The 20,038-nt window shown below is 31.0% G+C and overlaps 1 protein-coding gene across 1 annotated transcript in view; it reads left to right on the top strand.

The window, feature by feature from the left end:
• Window positions 1–20,038, top strand: part of LOC143078825 (ATP-dependent RNA helicase DDX1-like) — a 231,487-nt gene that overhangs the window by 72,686 nt on the left and 138,763 nt on the right. The window contains exon 20 of the mRNA XM_076253811.1: window positions 3,276–3,387. Within this exon, the coding sequence (XP_076109926.1) occupies window positions 3,276–3,387 (112 nt within the window). The remainder of the gene's footprint in view (window positions 1–3,275; window positions 3,388–20,038) is intronic.

The following is a 20,038-nucleotide window of genomic DNA, read 5'->3' as shown; positions in this document are numbered from 1 at the left end:
CCTTTTGGCCAAATAATGAAATTAACTCTGTCCCCAGTTGATTGGACTTGTGTTTTTCTTATAATTTTTATCAGACTGGTCATTTGTTCTATTATACTCCAGGACAAACAAATATTTAAAAAGTATTGGCAAGAAATTTGTTATACATGTATACCTTATAAATGGTATTTGGTTTATTAAAACCATTATATTCATTGTATCCATAGTAATTCTTTAAAAACATTATAAAAGAAATTTAAGACAGAGATAAAAGGGATTTTCATCATGTAACCATAATTTTTGGCTTTAATCATGTTAATTTTGTATGTTAAAACACACATGACACTGGAATAAATTAAGTGGAATGTAATATTCCTGTTTGATCTAGTTTGTTGAAAAATGGTCTAAACTATACTATACCAGATGAACTAGCTGTTTGACACTCGCAGGAGACATTAAAATATATTCCTACATGAAACACAATTTGATATGACATTGATGTTCTTTTTAGTGCTTTGCTTGGGGATAATTTTGTTTGTCATGTAAGTCTGTTCATTTAAATTGATAATAACGAAATAAGACTTATATATAGGACAAAAATGGATTTGAAGTCTTAAATATTACTTTTTTTAGCATTTCTGCATATATCAGGGTGTTGAGTATAGCTGTCAATCATTTCATATGATGGTCTCTGTCAGAATGTACTCAGATAGAATTACACATTCATTACAAATCTTCTCAAATAAATTGAATATTATTGTTTAATGGGATTGTATTGTAAGGTTTTCTGTACTTTTGTTGTCAAGACCGATTATGGTAATGCATTTTTTAAAATTTCTTTAGGTTGAAAATAACAGAAATTCTATTACAGAAATAAATTTAAGCTGCACTTTTACTCTGAAAAATGTTGATGAATGTCAGACATTGAGAAAGTGCAATGTGTATAAGAGGAGACAGCAACACATCAATGAGACAGCAACACATCAATGAGACAGCAACACATCAAAATGAACAGAAACATTTCATGTGTTGTCTCTTAATTGAAAATATTGTTTCCTTGAGATTGACAGTTGCAGGAAATTAATGCTACATTTCATTGCAGTAAAACATTTCTGAGTCATACACATATATCTAGTGTGTTTCAAAGCACCATTATTTTTTTATTTGGTGTTTCTATAGAATAGGGCCTCCTCAGTGGCCTAGTGGGCAAAGTAGTAACTACTGTAATCACTAGCCAGTCGAACATTGAGGTTGTGAGTTCAAACCCCGCTCATACAGGTGCACTCTACTCCAATCTTACTTGACAAGGATTGTCAGTTTTCCTATCAAAGGTCATGGTTTTCCCCGGGCACTCTGGCACCCTCCACCAATAAAAATTGGCCGCCACAAAATAGCTTAAATGCAGTGCTTAAAAGTGGCATTAAAACAAAAAAAATCAAAAATTAAATCTTAATTAACATTGTTCTGTCCAAAGTTATTTTGCTACCCCAGACCGTAGTTAGGATTTTTGTCTGGTTATCTTTGTTTATTTCTCAGTGTTTTTTATGCACCATTTATGGGCATTATGTTTTCTGGTCTGTGGATCTGTCGGTTGTTTGTCTGTTCATCCCGCTTCAGGTTAAAGTTTTGGTCGAGGTAGTTTTTGATGAAGTTGAAGTCCAATCAACTTGAAACTTAGTATACAATGTTCCTTATGATATGATCTTTCTGATTTTAATGCTAAATTAGAGTTTTTACCCCATTTTCACGGTCCACTGAACAAAGAAAATGAATATGCGGATAGGGCATCCATGTACTTAGGACATGGGAAAATAATGTGCAATTTTGTGATTCAGATCTTGACAAAGTTGTATGGTTAAACAACTGGGACAATATCCTTATTGAATCGGAGGCACACAAAAACAAAAAATCTATGTGTAGTGATATTGGACATGTTTCAATTTTTAACAAGTGACTGAGCTTAACCATTTATTTTGATCTGGAAAGTATAGGACCTTAGAATAAATGTGTAAAACTATGGAGTTATCATCTGTATTAAAAGTATTAAATTTTCAAAGAAATTATTATGTGAAAAAAAGAGACTTTTTAAAAGGATTTTCAGGGTATGCTAATTTACGGAAAAATGGATCACACTTCGTACCCCTAAAATTTAACCATAAACGTGAAAATGTCTCAGCTTCGAATCAAGCCATCATACATATACATTGTACAAGTTTACTGTATGAGCTGAGCTACAGAAGAACGAGTTACCATTACCGGCTATGGAGAAACAATGACGCATATTGCCCCAACTGTTTTTTTCTCTAAAATAAATGGCGTTTTAGCTGGTATGATGTTTTTGCGATGTTGACTCAATGCCAAACAGAACATATCCGTTTACTCATTTGTAAATAAATCCACATTTTAGGATGATGCATGCCTCTTTAGTCTATGCCTTCTTTATATGGAAATTTTATATAATAAAACATCCTTATCTTGTGTATATTGTTCTGATTGAAAAAGCAATAAAAGATTATAGAAAAGTTGTAACAAGGTATGTAACGAAGTAAATATGTCTGTGCATATTTGAATAATTATGTCCTTTCACAATACCAATTGGCCATTTCAGAATCTAAAGCATCATGGGTAATTTCATTGTTCGTACCCCAAAATGAAAATAACGCCACGTCATTGGTTAAATTTCCATTGTTTATGACATTAACCAATCAGGATGTTTTGGTGTACACTTTTGAAAATATTACCCAGGATGCATTTGATTCTGAAATGGCGAATTGCTAAAATATTTGACCAAATTGTAGTTTTATTATTCACCTTTTCAAACTGATCAACTGGTAAGTCAATTTAACTCATATTATAAGACCTTTTTCTCTGCATAAAGTTACATATTGTAATAAGATAGCTCTAGTATATTTGGCATATGCATCACTGCATAATTAGGTCTTCATGTCTGTCAGACAAGATTCACTTGACCTGAACTAAGTTCATTTCAAGAATCAGTCAATAAGGTTAGGTTTCAGTGGTTCAGAGTTCATATCTTAGATATTATCAGTAAAAGTAGGTTTAATTTGACCTTGGCCTCATTTAAATGGTTCATTGGTCAATGCCAAGTTTTTGTGGTTTTTGCCTGTTTATTTGAGTTACTATAAAAAATATATTTCAACTTAAATGCTTGGATAAGGTGTACATTTCTGTCTGACTTGGTTTATCTGACCATGACCTCATTTTCACGAATCCTTGATAATGTTAAATCATTTAAAAATACTTGTATTTAAAATGTATCTCAATCTTATTTTTAGGTTTGCAATGTAGATCCAACAAATGATCCAAGATGGAAAAGTTTACAGAAACACATACAGACAGATGAAGTGCATTCAAGAGATAAAATCAGCGCAAACTCAAATACTGCAGGTAGGTCACACACTTACTCATATATACAAATTTATACCTGAGCTAATCTCAAAAGACTCAAAACACAATTTGAAGATTTACAGATGGTTGAAAGTAAGAAGAAAGATGCAAACAAGGTTATTGCATGGACAACGGTCTTAACATTGAAGGTAAGTGTTTAGGAAGCAATTTTAAGGATCTTAACCCTGCAGACGTTTGGTTTAATGGAAACAATAGATGCTCTAAGTCTATTGAATTATAGATTTCAGAACATTTTTACTTTTCATTACTGTTAGGAGAGTTGTGTCCGATACCTGTACCAAAGAAAGTCCATCACGCATCATTGCAGAGCAGCATATGTAGGACAATTTCAGGTGATCAAGGCCATTAGGGAATGTTGGAAATTAGCTGGAAAATTACACTTAAAACTTTTGAAAAATTATAATTCACAACCATATTGAATTTTGTTTAGTCATAATTTACGTTAGTAAAAGGAGTCTTATTTCATATCTTATGCTTAGGAAATAAACAAGAAGATTACCAAAAGACTATTTTTGTCTAGAAAATTATTTTTCCATGCTACGCGCCCACAAGGCAGTTTTTTTCAACCATTTAAATTGATAGCCTGTATCTAACATGAACCATTATGAAATTTCAGGATATAACTTTATTTAGATCTTATCCTCAAAGCCACTTAGCTTTTAAGGTGTTTTTGTTCTGATACTATGAGGGAATTCAATATTAGAAACGTTCTGATGATATTAAATTTTCTCCAAAACAGAACAAGACTATTAATACTAAAGAAATTAAATTTGATAAATGGTGAGCAGACTTAATTCGTTAGACAAAACAGATTGTTATACACGAGACAAGATAAGGAAGTCAGTTAACTTTTTTCTATAAGCTATTGTATTACTGTGTCTGGATGGTATCGGAAAGCTGCAATTGGAATAGTTAGACATAGAAATGTTTTGCAATATCTTATTTAAACCATAGAAAACCTTTCTGCACTTTCGTTACTAATCGAGTTGTATATTAAAAATATTTCAGTCACTATTTTGACATCTTAGAGACAATTTCAGTTTCACAAAATGAAATTGTATGGAAACAAATGATTTCATATTAACGTTGATAGAAACAATGACTTATCGATTGTAAAATAGGTCCAATTAAAAAAGAATTGTGTCATGTCTGAAATTTTTTTTTATTTTATGTTTTAGAATAGAATTTTGAAAACTGCATTTATCCTGACATTTCATGCCTTCATTTACATAAGTAGAAAGAAGAAATACATCTTTTCTTTCTCAAAGATTTGTACCATTTCTTTAAAATTTCAATATTTTATGCATCATCATAAATTTTGTAAGGATATCTCAAAAATACAATGGGGCAAGCATGCAACATTTCGTAGTTCTTAAAATTTTAGATATCTGATTGGTAGCATTCATGTATTGTTTTCGTCACTAAAACTTGTATTGAAAAAAATCAGTAATTGATGGTAAACCTTGCATGAAAAAAATCTTTTATGATGGTTAAGCAATACAGGCTCCAAGGTGGTCTCTTAAGACATAAGTTTATATGCAGTAAGTGTTGAATAAACCATTGGTTTGAATTTAAATACCTATGAAAATATTTTGAATGGGGAATGTTTTTGGTGCATGTCACAAACCATTGATATTTGAATTCTTCAATATTTCATAAAAATTCCCTGAATTTACTCAGTTAAGATCAGAAGACATTTTCCCTTTTGATTTTACAGTATAAATATGAATAGGAACAACATTTAACTTAACACTGGAATAAATGTAAATATTTGTGTGAATTGTATAGTTTCATCAAATTCATCAGTTATAATGAAAAAAGGTGAACTCTAAATTCAGAAATTATTGTGTGCATTAAATATTATTGTAAATACGATAAATGTTTGCGATATTGAGAAAAATCCTATTTAACTCATATAAGATATTTCAAAAAGTTTTAATTGTTGTGATTATAACTCTGTCACAGTTTTCACAATAATTTCTGAGTTCATTTTATTTATCAGTAATTTAAATTACAATGAAGACAAAATAAATGAGAACATTGAAATTCCAGGGTATGATAATGTTTAGAAATGAATCTAATTCACTAGTTTTCAGTCCATAAAAGTAGACCAAAGTATTGACATTGAAATTTCAGACAAAAAGGGGTATAATAGTGTGTAAAAATGAAACTAATTTATGAGTTTGCAGAAAGTAGACCAAAGAATTGAGTTTTGTTTTTTAGCATTCTGGGTATAAGAAGGTGCGACGCATCTGCTCTGCTAACAATTGTTATTAAAATGTTGCCATTTAATTATCAATACAGAATTTCACATGAATAAAGATAGAATATTTATTGTTCAAGTTAAGAAAATCTAAATCCTCCAATTTAGTAAGATGCATTCAACAAAATTTCCCTATGAAGCAGATTAAAAGACAAGCTGAGACTGAATGCGGCGAGTTATATAACCGTTCCCTATTTTAGAATGATCAATATGAATTGATATTCTTGAAGCTAATTATTGTACAATTAAAAGTGACATGATCAGCAGGACTCAATAGACAGCAACATTAATTTTAAATGTAGAAAAATCCAAAAAATTCATGGATGTATTAGTAGTATATAATACAGGGAAAAACATACATTAATGAAAGTAATAGGAAAACTGTTCATTTTTTATAGTATTGTCATTTTTTTAGCTCACCTGGCCCAAAGGGCCAAGTGAGCTTTTCCCATCACTTGGCGTCCGTCGTCCGTCGTCGTTAACTTTTACAAAAATCTTCTCCTCTGAAACTACTGGGCCAAATTAAACCAAACTTGGCCACAATCATCATTGGGGTATCTAGTTTAAAAAATGTGTGGCGTGACTCGGCCAACCAACCAAGATGGCCGCCATGGCTAAAAATAGACCATAGGGGTAAAATGCAGTTTTTGGCTTATAACTCAAAAACCAAAGCATTTAGAGCAAATCTGACATGGGGTAAAATTGTTTATCAGGTCAAGATCTATCTGCCCTCAAATTTTCAGATGAATCCGACAACCCGTTATTGGGTTGCTGCCCCTGAACTGGTAATTTTAGGGAATTTTTGCTGTTTTTGGCTATTATCTTGAATATTATTATAGATAGAGATAAACTGTAAACAGCAATAATGTTCAGCAAAGTAAGATTTACAAATAAGTCAATATGACCAAAATGGTCAGTTGACCCCTTTAGGAGTTATTGACCTTTATAGTCAATTTTTAACCATTTTTCGTAAATCTTAGTAATCTTTTCCAAAAATCTTCTCCTCTGAAACTACTGGGCTAAATTAATCCAAACTTGGCCACAATCATCTTTGGGATATCTAGTTTAAAAAATGTGTGGCTTGACCCGGCCAACCAACCAAGATGGCCGCCATGGCTTAAAATAGAACATAGGGGTAAAATGCAGTTTTTGGCTTATAACTCAAAAACCAAAGCATTTAGAGCAAATCTGACATGCGGTAAAAGTGTTAATCAGGTCAAGATCTATCTGTCCTGAAATTTTCAGATGAATCGAACAACCTGTTGTTGGGTTGCTGCCCCTGAATTGGTAATTTTAAGGAAATTTTGCTGTTTTTGGTTATTATCTTGAATATTATTATAGATAGAGATAAACTGTAAACAGCAATAATGTTCAGCAAAGTAAGATTTACAAATAAGTCAGCATGACCAAAATGGTCAGTTGACCCCTGAAGGAGTTATTGCCCTTTATAGTCAATTTTTAACCATTTTTTCGTAAATCTTAGTAATCTTTTACAAAAATCTTCTTCTCTGAAACTACTGGGCCAAATTAAACTAAACTTGGCCACAGTCATCATTGGGGTTACTTGTTTAAAAAATGTGTGGCGTGACCTGGCCAATTAACCAAAATGGCTGCCACGGCTAATAATAGAACATAGGGGTAAAATGCAGTTTTTGGCTTATAACTCAAAAACCGAAGCATTAAGAGAAAATCTGACAGGGTTTAATTGTTTATCAGGTCAAGATCTATCTGCCCTGATGTTTTCACATGGATCTGACAACCCGTTGTTAGGTTACTGTCCTGAATTGGTAATTTTAAGGAAATTTTGCCGTTTTTTGTTATTATCTTGAATATTATTATAGATAGAGATAAACTGTATACAGCAATAAAGTTCAGCAAAATAAGATCTACAAATAAGTTTACATGACCAAAATAGTCAATTGACCCCTTAAGAAGTTATTACCTTATAAAATGGATAAAACGGGAAAAAGCTGACAAAAAATCTTTGGACTCTTTTTTTAATTCAGTAATGAAGATAGTTGATATACGTATTCAACATTTTAAAGAACATTTTACTATTAACAACAACCAAAATAAACCTATTTCACGTATCAAACATAAACTAAAAGAATTAGCCAAGAAATTTGTTTTTGTCCCGGCCGATAAAGCTGCTAATAATATTATTATTGTTTGACGTAAATTTTACATTGAGGTTCTGAAAAAGGAAATCACCAATTCACCAACATTCCAACTGACTCCATTTTCAGAAAACGAAATCTGTAACAAACATAAACTTTTAGCCACCGCATTACAAGCAGAGCCAAATACAATGAAAGTCCCAACAATGTATTGGCTTCCGAAGCTACACAAAACCCCTTACAAATATAGATTTATTTCGTCTTCAAGCCATTGTTCAACTACTAAATTGTCTATTCTTCTTACCAGCACACTTGGTACAATTAAAAACCTTATAATAAATTGTTCAAATAAGGCCTTCGAAAATAGTGGAATAAATTACTTTTGGAGTGTCAAGAACTCGTTGGAAGTACTTGATAAATTGCATGCTTATATTGGTGATTTTGAATCTATTCAAAGTTTTGATTTTTCTACCCTGTATACCACATTGCCTCACATTCTCATTAAGAAAAAATTCACACACCTAATTAAATGGGCATTCAAAAAATCAGAATGTGAATATATATGTTCAAACTCTTTTAGGTCATTTTTTAGTAGCAATAAACAAAAAAACTATGTTAATTGGACATGCTTTGATACTATATATGCCCTTGAATTTTTACTAGATAACATTTTTGTTCGCTTGGGGGATTCCGTATATCGTCAGATTATCGGAATTCCAATGGGGACTAACTGTGCACCACTTATTGCGGACCTGTTTTTGTATTGTTATGAGTTACAATTTATGACAAAAATAAGCAAAGACCCATCAAAACAACATCTGATAAACAAATTTAATAATACTTTTAGATATTTGGATGATATTTTGGCTCTCAATAATGACGACTTCAGTATGTATATTAATGAAATTTATCCTGCTGAACTTACTTTAAATAAAGCTAATACTAACAATGACCACTGCCCTTTCCTCGATCTTGATATCTATATCACTAACGGAAAGCTGAATACTAAAATTTATGATAAAAGGGATGATTTTTCATTTCCTATCGTTAATTATCCGTTTTTAGATGGTGACGTTCCCTTGTCACCATCTTACGGAGTTTATATATCTCAACTTGTACGATTCGCTCGTGTATGTAACAATGTTTTAGATTTTAACGAGAGAAATTTATGTATTACTGAAAAATTATTACACCAGGGTTTTCGATATCACAAACTAGTCAAAACATTTACTAAATTTTATCATCGGTATAAAGACACCATTCGTAAATATAGCTCAACATGCAGACTTCTTATACGTTCAGGTATTTCACATCCAATTTTTTATGGAAATATTCTTTATAAAGCACAAAGGTGTCAGTATTCACCTCAGAAACTTAAAAAACCTTTGAATAGACTTATTAAGAAGGGATATAATTACGATACTGTTGTCAAGTCATTAAAGATTGCATATTTTGGCGTTAATATTGAGTCACTGATAAGGTCTTTGCGTCGGAACTAAACACATTTATTCTAAAAACAGTTGTTGGCATGACACGGGTTATGTTCTTCTCATATATGTTATGATGGTATGATACTAAACCCCTAACGGGAAGGATTGTGCCTGATGTACATATGATGAAATCATAATCTTTCAGTCAGTTTAATTGAAGTCTGGAGCTGGCATGTCAGTTAACTGCTAGTAGTCTGTTGTTATTTATGTATTATTGTCATTTTGTTTATTTTCTTTGGTTACATCTTCTGACATCAGACTCGGACTTCTCTTGAACCGAATTTTAATGTGCGTATTGTTATGCGTTTACTTTTCTACATTGGTTAGAGGTATAGGGGGAGGGTTGAGATCTCACAAACATGTTTAACCCCGCCGCATTTTTGCGCCTGTCCCAAGTCAGGAGCCTCTGGCCTTTGTTAGTCTTGTATTATTTTAATTTTAGTTTCTTGTGTACAATTTGGAAATTAGTATGGCGTTCATTATCACTGAACTAGTATATATTTGTTTAGGGGCCAGTTGAAGGACGCCTCCGGGTGCGGGAATTTCTCGCTACATTGAAGACCTGTTGGTGACCTTCTGCTGTTGTTTTTTATTTGGTCGGGTTGTTGTCTCTTTGACACATTCCCCATTTCCATTCTCAATTTTATTATTACCCTTTAATAGTTAATTTTTAACATTTTTCATAAATTTTTGTAAATTTTTAGAAAATATTTTCCACTGTAATTACTGGGCCAAGTTCATTTATAGATAGAGATAATTGTAGCAACAAGAATGTTCAGTAAAGTAAGATCTACAAACACATCACTATCACCAAAACACAATTATGTCATGAATTTATCCGTGTCCATTGTTTAATATGCACAAGACCAAGGTGAGCGACACAGGCTCTTTAGAGCCTCTAGTTTCATATGTACTTAAATTTTCATGGTTTGAAAAAAGTTGCTGTTTACAGGGTTTTTAATTTCATAATTTTATCCTTTGCTTTTGTCAAATAACTGGAAATTTGTAATGTGCCAAGGAAGTACATAATATAACTAGCAAAATCTGTGAAAATAAGTGTCCCGAGAATAGATAACGATTCACAGTGCCCTGTAATTGATTTAAATGAAAAGTATAGTGATTGTGCATTTTACATTTTCCAAACGAGGAAGTCCCGTTAAAAATAAGTTCTTCGTGACAACAAAGTGCTAACCTAATTGTTATTATAAAGTCAAATGAAGGAAATGGATTGTGATTAGTTGGTTCATAGAGGACCATGGTTCGGAGACAATGTAATGTTAATTTAATGGTACAAAGTACATATTATCAGGGTAGCAATCAACAAGGCTTGCGTAACTTTTCTACTTTACTGACAAGACAGTCGTTCTAAGCTGTTAGGTCTTAATCACAGTTCTGTCGTAAAACTGAGGAAATAAAATATTTTTTGCTGTGGCTTCATATATTTTTGTTTGTAGCATTTTTTTGCTTGATGAAAAGTCATTCATTCAGATACTTAATTTTGAGGTGATAAGGTGTTTGGCATACCAGTCAGGATAATGATTTGTTTCTTGTTGATAATAATGCATCAACTAGGGGTGTACTTTAATACTAAACTCACCAAATTAAGTACACAGTGTACATACTACAATGATACCAAAAAATTAACGAAAAGTTTTTAAAGAGTTGACCCTATGGAATATCTATGATCGTTCCCAGTTTTTCGTGGGGTTTGAGTTGCTTATAGTCCTTTGTTTTCCATGTTATTTCTTGTGTACTATTATTTATCTGTTTGTCTTTTTCTTTTTTAGTCATCAGGCGTTGTCAGTTTATTTTTGATTTATAAATTTGAATGTCCCTCATGTATCTTTTGCCCCTCTTTTGCCATAACATAAAAGTCAATAAATGTATTACTTAAGCATGACACAACACTGAGGCTGAAAGTTTTAGCCCTGTAAGTTGCAGTTAAGCATCTCTCTGTAATCTTAATAATCTTGGGTCATCAATTTTCCTGCTGAAGGTCAGTTGTTTTCTCTAGACTCCAGCTTCCTCCACCACTGACCACCATGATATAGCCAATGGTGCTGGAATGTTGCAATAAAGTCACCAACAATCAATCAATCAATATATACTGTATCCACTATATATATATATATATATATATATATATATAATTACAAGGAATTGAAGAATTTGACAACACTAAATTTTATTTACTGTTTGGAGATTATAATACAACAGCCAATGAAATATTTGTTGCCAATTTTTGAAGGTCTAGTACATTATGACAACAAAACTGGAGGATCCAGAAAGATGTTTAAATCAGAATGTAAAATGGAGTTCATCAGTTTCTTGTAAGGGAAGTGTGGCCATATAATCTGTATTTTAATCAGGAAGTGTGGCCATATAATCTGTATTTTAATCAGGAAGTGTGGCCATATAATCTGTATTTTAATCAGGAAGTGTGGCCATATAATCTGTATTTTAATCAGGAAGTGTGGCCATATAATCTGTATTTTAATCAGGAAGTGTGGCCATATAATCTGTATTTTAATCAGTTTGAATAAATCATTGCAGATAAAAGTATTTCATAACATATTGTATTGACTATACTCTCAGCATTTATTATAAATGATTGACAAAAGTGTAGTAAAAAAAACTTGTTATAAAGAAATGATGAATGACAAAGAATGTGTTTCTGTCACTAATAGCCTGATACTGGTACATATGGTTGAAAGTGGTTTCCATTTTAGTTTTGATGGATGATCAATGATGAATTTGTCCATGTTTATAAATAATTTTACATTAACTCCTTGATATATGAGATTTCTGGGAGTATTTCCATTGATATTTGTATAAGAATCTCTCCCAAAGTACAATATAGTTATTATTGAAGATATTTTAACATATGTTTTTGAGTTTTTGTCCTTTGGGATTTCTGAATGGAAAGAATATGGAAACAGTTTAATGAAGATGATGACTTAACTTTAAAACAAATAATGATGATACATTTTTTTTAATACTTTTTTGCAATCAAGCAATTATTTCAAAGAAAGTACTAGTAAGGTGTCCTTAAATAATAAGTTGTGATACTTATACTGGATATATTTAGGGTATATCGTAAGTTGAATTTACTGGAGACCAAACAATTGGAAGATTAAATATCTAAGATGTTAGTGGGGGGAAATGGTTTCTAACAGTGTAGCCAAAACCATTTCAGTTCAATATTTCTAAAGGAGTTCTAAAAAAGATTTAATATTTAGAAAATAATAATAAGAAACTGAAAATAAGTCATAACATATCATTCAAATCTTGGGATATGCTATTGATGAATTCATATTTTAATGTTCATGTCTTTCTCAAACAATTAGATGCTTTTAGAACTAATCGCTTTTAAAAAATAATCTGATTTGGGAACGACTGACCATTTTCTTCATGAATAAATTGTTCTAAAAACTTTGAAGAGTTGACTTACATCATTGAATTAAACGACAAGCGGCAAATTCATCTATATTCAATTTCTACATAGTGAAGATACTTAGACATTCAGTCTAACAGTATGTAATACAAAAACCTTTATCTTTAGTCTTATATACCACAGTATAAAAAATATGATGACGAAAATGTTAATTGTTTATATTTATGAACTTTTTAGAAAGGAAATATGACAATCATACCACATCTTTTTGTGGAGCCTTCGACTTTAGTCGAAAAAGCGAGACTAAGCGATCCTACATTCCGTCGTCGGCAGCGGCGTCCACAAATATTCACTCTGTGGTTAAAGTTTTTGAAATTTTAATAACTTTCTTAAACTATACTGAATTTCTACCAAACTTGGACAGAAGCTTGTTTATGATCATAAGAAAGTATCCAGAAGTAAATTTTGTAAAAATAAGATTCCATTTTTTCCGTATTTTACTTATAAATGGACTTAGTTTTTCTGCGAGGAAACATTATATTCACTCTGTGGTTAAAGTTTTTAAAATTTTAATAACTTTCATAAACTATCCTTGATTTGTACCAAACTTGGACAGAAGCTTGTTTTAATGATCATAAGATAGTATCAAGAAGAAAATTTTGTAAAAATAAATTTCCACTTTTCCGTATTTTACTTATAAATGGACTTAGTTTTTTTGCCAGAAACAAAACATTCACTCTGTGGTTTAAGTTTTTAAAATTTTTATAATGTTCTTAAACTATCCTGGATTTCTACCAAACTTAGACACAAGCTTGTTTCTGATCATAAGATATTATTCAGAAGTAAATTTTGTAAAAAAAAAAATCACTTTTTCCGTATTTTACTTATAAATGGACTTAGTTTTTCTTCCAGTTAACATTACATACAGTCTGCAGTTAGTTTTTCTTCCAGTTAACATTACATACAGTCTGCAGTTAAAGTTTATAAAACATTTATTAGATTCATAAACTATCCTGGATTTTTTACCAAACTTGGAAGCTTCTTTCAATCAAAAGACAGTATCGAGAGGGAAATTTTTATTGATGTTTTTCTTCATTTTTGTTGAGTCTGCGATTAACAGCAAAAGTAGGCGAGACACTGGGTTCCATGGAACCCTTACGAATTTTTTATATATATCAGATAGGTATACCATAAAGATAAAAATAGGTATAATGGTCATTATGGTGTTACTGTATGGTTGCCAATGAAGCTCTACACCAGGGACCAAATGAAGATCAAGTTAGTAACCAAAGAATAAGAAGATGTGGTATGATTACTTAATGATACAACTCTACACCAGAGATCAAATGTCGTAGAAGTTTAAGTAAAGAATGACAACTTTCTTGACATCTTTCAAACCTTATCTCTTGGTCTTGGAATTTGAACATAAATTGAACCATGAATATGTCTTTGTCACTTACTGTTCTTCATTCATGCTAAATAGAAATAAGAAGATGTGGTATGAGGGCCAATGAGACAACTCCCCATCCATGTCACAATTTAGAAAAGTAAACCATTATAGGTCAAGGTCAACAAGGAGCCTTGGCTCACACCAAACAGCATGAAGTATGAATAAATGATTATGTTAATATAAAAGCAAAACTATCTAGAAGTCACTACTTTTTAAAGTTGAGAACCCTGAGTCTTGTAAAGTATTTATCATTTGCCTTGTTTGTTTTTATTTTACTACATTGTATTAGGAGTCTAAATAATTTTTCCAATATAAATTGAGATGTCAAAGTCACTAGCCATTCTTGATTGACAAATTGACAAGACAATTATAGTTCTATTTAGTTGTCTCATCTGATGTGATATATAAGAGTTAAGTATATTTAATTCATATACCAGAGTCTTCTGATGTATATTTTTAAAGCCCAAGGATGTAGACTTCATGCATGTTTATGTTTGTAAGAGAATTAAGTTGATTATGTAGTTTTATAAAAATAACCTAGACCAATGAAAAGGATAGAATATGTATTCATGTACATTCCCTGGGGGCTTTAAGTTTATTCCAAATTATTAAATCAGCTAATGTGACAGAATGAGACAGAATGAGCTGTATAATGGTAATTTTTACCAGTGTATTTATTTTTTATAAGTCCCTTAAAAATGAACCTTTTATAGTTACAATCATCTCCTTTTCCACAATCCATTTCATTGTCAGATTTATGTTAATTTTACACATGTTGTAACAGAAATGTAATTGACTTTGCTTGGATTGATTTACCTTGAAAATCTTCCAAATTTTATAGAATCTGTATCTCCAAAAAAAATGATATATCATGATATATTGACTATTTGGAATAGATTTTCATTTTATATAACCTCTTAAAGTTCAGTGTACATTTAAAATTGCAAATAGAAAGTTTAACAGTACTAACTTAAACCTTTTGGAAGAATGCTTGCATTTATTGAAAAGAAGATCAACATGCTACTGAAGAACAGATATTGATGTGTGGTGATATTCCTGTTCTTAAACTTGGAAGAATAATAATCAGGTTGCACTGATAATCAGGTCATTATTAAATAATATTACAGACTATTCACTTGGATAATTTTCTTCCATCATTTTCAGGGCCATTTCATCTGAAAATTTGACCATTATTCCTTGTTGACTGACCATTGAAGCTTGATAATATATGATTACTAACTAATAATTGTCTCTACCAATGCTGGACATTGTCTAATCATGCTTAGTTCTTGTTTAAAGATGATGAATGTTTGTACGATTAACCTCCTTTCGATTAGACCTTGTATGTGGACAGGGACTGACCGGAATATTGTATGATTAACCTGCTTATGATTAGACCTTGTTTGTGGACGGGGACTGACCGAATATTGTATGATTAACTATCTTACAATTACACCTTTTTGGTATACAGGGACTTAAAAGAATGTGTTTTGAGTTGATGTAGGTAAAACCCAGAAGGAAGGAAAGTTTATCTGATTTAAATACATTTACTTCCCAGACTTAAAGAATGGTTATTTATTTCTCTATATACGGTACATCATGCTAAAAAACTCTTTAAAGATCATGTTGCCACTTTAGTTTGTTTTCCTTAGTAAGGGAATATTCTATCAGGACATGTCATGCAAACGCCACATTCACAATCTTAATTGTAGAAAAGAGGAAGTCAGTAGATGACAATAAGGTGAACAAGTACGGTATATATAAAATTGCTTTTATTTTCTTGCTTACACAATGTTAATAAACATTAGAACTTCGGAACCAGCTGTTCTACAGCTATGATACTGCAATATGTATTTCTCCTCATGCTGTTTCCTGTAATATGTTGGGTTCTACATTTTTGCTTTCATCAGTAAAAAAATTGTAATTATATCATTGCTAAAATTGAATTACTTGTATCTCTGTACTTTTACCAATCATTGATGCTAATGAGTACCAATAGACAACTTACAAGTGATCGTACCATTTTACCAATTCTAATTTAAATCTCCTAGTCATTGAACTATTTAGGAATCAATTCATCAAGATTTATTTTGACATTTTGATTTTCTAACTGTGACAACAAATATTTCCTTCCTTATCTTGACGACTTTGCCAAAGTAAACAAATTCATTTTCTTACATAATTGGTGCACTGTTGAACTGATTGCTTGCCTTAGAAATGTTTCATTGTGTCATGTGAGGTGGTTTTACCCTGTTGACTCCTAATTAGGTTAATTTAAGTAGGGCTCACCCGATTGACATTTTATTTACAGTCCTGATCTTACCAAGCATATAATAAGTAGCAATGTTTTCTTTCTATTGAGTTATATTTTCTACTTTATATTCAGTAGTCATATGTACAATATATAAGGTGGACGAATTATTTGATTATAACGTCCAACAAAAGGCCTTGTCTTTCAAGCTGTAAACGTGACATGGCAGTCTTTAGAATTTGGAAAGTCAAGTTCGATTTATAGAATTGTCTTTATTAGTGTAAGTGTTATATATGTTTGATATAGTATTCAGGACAAAAACGGTTTGGCGGGTTGTGATTATTGGTGTGTTTTGGTTAATTTGATTAAATCTCTTGATGTTTTGTGGTCAATCGAGGTTAAAGTATTAATATAAAGTCTAGTCTATAATATAATTCAGCCATCACACTATGAAGAGAATGAGAATAGAATGTTGTATATAAAACCATTATTGAATGTTGATATTAAAGATTTTCTTCTTGGATACTTTCGTTGCGATATTTTAAGGGACATTTCACCTTCTGAATTTATAGGCAAACCATGAAAGGTTATTAACCATTAACCTTTCAACTCACTGATCTACTGGAGATGGCAGTATTGCAGGCTATAATCAATTGATATTTGAAATAATGCATTTCTGAATATGCATAATGCAGCAGTGCATAAAGCAATATCAAAGTTTATGGTTGATTAAGGAAACAGTAATTTGTAAAACTTTTTCCTGAACCATCCTTACATGAAGTACTTTTCTGTTTCAATTTTATACTCCAAAAATGCTTCCATCAACTTTAATGAAACTTTGGTGAATTGTTAATATCTATTGATGTATGCTCCCTTTTCGATTTTTATAAATTTCAGATTTTAGGTTTCTTTGTTATGAATTTTTATTCTTAAAAAAGGGGGGATTTTCCAGTTTTCAGACAATCACTCATAAACGCTTTCACAAAATTTTATGAAACTTTGGTGAATTGTTTATTATCTGTTGACTTAAGCTACCTTCCAATTTTGTAATTTCAGATTTTACCTTTTTTCAGTTATGAATTTTTATACTTTAGAAAGCCTAATTAATTTACAAAAAAAACAAACATTTAAAGCATAAAGACATGCTAAAAATGGCAACGGGCGTATCATGCACTTATAGCGCAGCTCTTTATTGCCTTTTTTGCTATTTTTAGATTGACTTTGACATATCCACACACTACAGGATACATTTGTATATGCAGCAATGTTTCTCCTCAATTTCTGATCAGAACTTAATGAAGTCTCTCAGAATCTTCATGCTGTTATACTGTTGTGCAGTTTCTTGTTTTGCCATTGTTTTATGTGGGGGTTGCATATTCTGAATTTCATCATTAAACATATCATAGCTTTGTTTAAGGGATGGTCACAAACAAAATGAATTTGCATATTCATAATGTGATTATTTATTTTGGAAAATAGATTTGAATTACTAGACATAACATGTTTTTTGTAAAGTACATTATAAAAAAGTTCTTTAGATTGTTTGTGGTATTTTTGTAAGAGTAATTATCAGTCCCTAACATACTTAAATGTTGTTCCTAAGAATCTGTCTACAACAATTTATGAAGATCTTTTTTACAGTCCAAATTGAGTAATGAATAATTTGATACAACTGTTTATCTGAAAACATACTTTAATGGGATTAATTTAGTATGATTATTTCAGATGCTGGTACAAGCATGCTAGAATTTTTATTTAAAAATCTGTTTCAAATTTAAAGTACATTGTTCTTTTAGCAAATGAAATTACCTAATGATGAATTTTAAATGAAAGAGTGCATTTTCATTTGAAATTAAATAAAAATCTAAGAGTCTCTATATCCTTACTGTGTTAGACACTTATACATGTACTTTGAAAGTGCTATGTTATTTGACTTGGAGCAATTCAGAGATGCATGAAAATTTGTGTGTATACCCCTTTACTAAGTTGTTTTGGCATATTTTTGCTTCTGTCAGTTTTAATTAAAGTCTGTTATTAGGTTATTTTTTATGCCTCCACTGTAGTGGATTTAACATCATTAAGTGTTATCCATGTCAGTTTGTCCGTTCCAAATGATAAAAGGCTAAAATAGTGCATTGTAAATACTAAATACAGGTCTAGTTTGTGTTTCATTTTTTGGAGGATTTTTTTTAAAGGCTTTCATACTAAGAATTATTACATTGGCCCAACTAAAGCATTTTTTTTTTTTTATATTTGACAGATATTTTGATTATGGTGTGAGCACCTTTGAAGTTTTACACGAGAGATGATTTAAGAAAGATTTCATTTTTTATAGGTTGACTTATTAAAGCTAATTTAAAGCATCCCTTTTGAACTCACAAGACATGATAATTACATTGTGTTCGATCTGCTTGTTTTGTTATCCATAAACAATTATTTATCTATTTTTTAGCACGTTAATGATGATTTTCTATCATGTTTTTTTCCATTGGAAACATGTCAATCCAATTATGTTAGAGAAATTATGTCCACAATAAAACTTGATTATTCTGTGACAAGGTTATTAGTAGGGTGATAACGGTCAGCTATACAATTTTCATGCATAACGTGATTCTGACAAAACATGGAGAATTGCTTCAGGTAAAATTAGATGAAGTCCATCTGGGAACAATTAACTAGCTGTCCTAACTGTTATTTTTGGACTCCATGTTGTTGCATCTAAGTTTTTTATTTTTTATAATTAAGATTGACGATGATTTGATTAAAGAAGACTTGTGTATAGATTAGATTTTTTATTCTGGTTCATTTTATGGCAGACACATGATTAAAAAGCCACAAAGTAATGGTGATGTAGGTATTAGATGACATGTGAGGCAGAATTACATATTTATTCTGTCCAGACATTTTTGTATTGTGATTTCAGATTTGGATACTTTTATAAATCTTGTTAACTAAATGGTCAAATCACATCCTCAATTAGTTTTAGTACACTTTGGTTAAATATCCGTACAAATTTATCCTTGTTTGTTATAATCTTTCATTCTCTTGGTCATATATTAGAATTTCAACCATTTTATATATCTGTGGTACTCATCAAATAAATCATTTGTGCATTATTGACCTAAATGTCCTGCTTTAATGACTTTGGGGATGATTGTTAAGATGCATTTCTGAAAAATTCATAAGATACATATTTTGTTATATATATATTCCTGATAACTTTGACCTACATTTTACAATAAATATTCAGTCATGTCAAGCCAGAATTTGGATATGAAGTCTGATGCCTTAGTTCAGGAGAGGCCAACACAGAAGTATAGAGGACTATAAGCAAGAAAATTGTTTGTAATTTACACATATTATTTTTTCTGTTTCCAATTAATGAAAAACATAACTATTCCAGTTGCTTTTTTTTTTAATCGATTTTAGTGTATTTTTAATTGATGAAGAAAAAAAAAATTTTCTAGAAAAAAATACAAGCACTATCACAAAATTGACTTGAAATTACTGGAATTTCATTTAGATGTTTTTGATAAATAAGAAAAATTCCAGTGCAGATTTTGTAACAATAGAAATTATACATGGCTGACTACGGTAATTAATGTTCACAGAATTCCTGTACAGATTATGAACAAATGCAGATTATACAAGTCCCATTACGGTAA

This window comes from Mytilus galloprovincialis, chromosome 6 (genome assembly GCF_965363235.1).
Source record: "Mytilus galloprovincialis chromosome 6, xbMytGall1.hap1.1, whole genome shotgun sequence".
In the NCBI taxonomy this organism is placed as follows: domain Eukaryota; kingdom Metazoa; phylum Mollusca; class Bivalvia; order Mytilida; family Mytilidae; genus Mytilus; species Mytilus galloprovincialis.
Note: the sequence above shows the minus strand (reverse complement) of the source record. Positions and strands in the feature narration are given on the sequence as shown.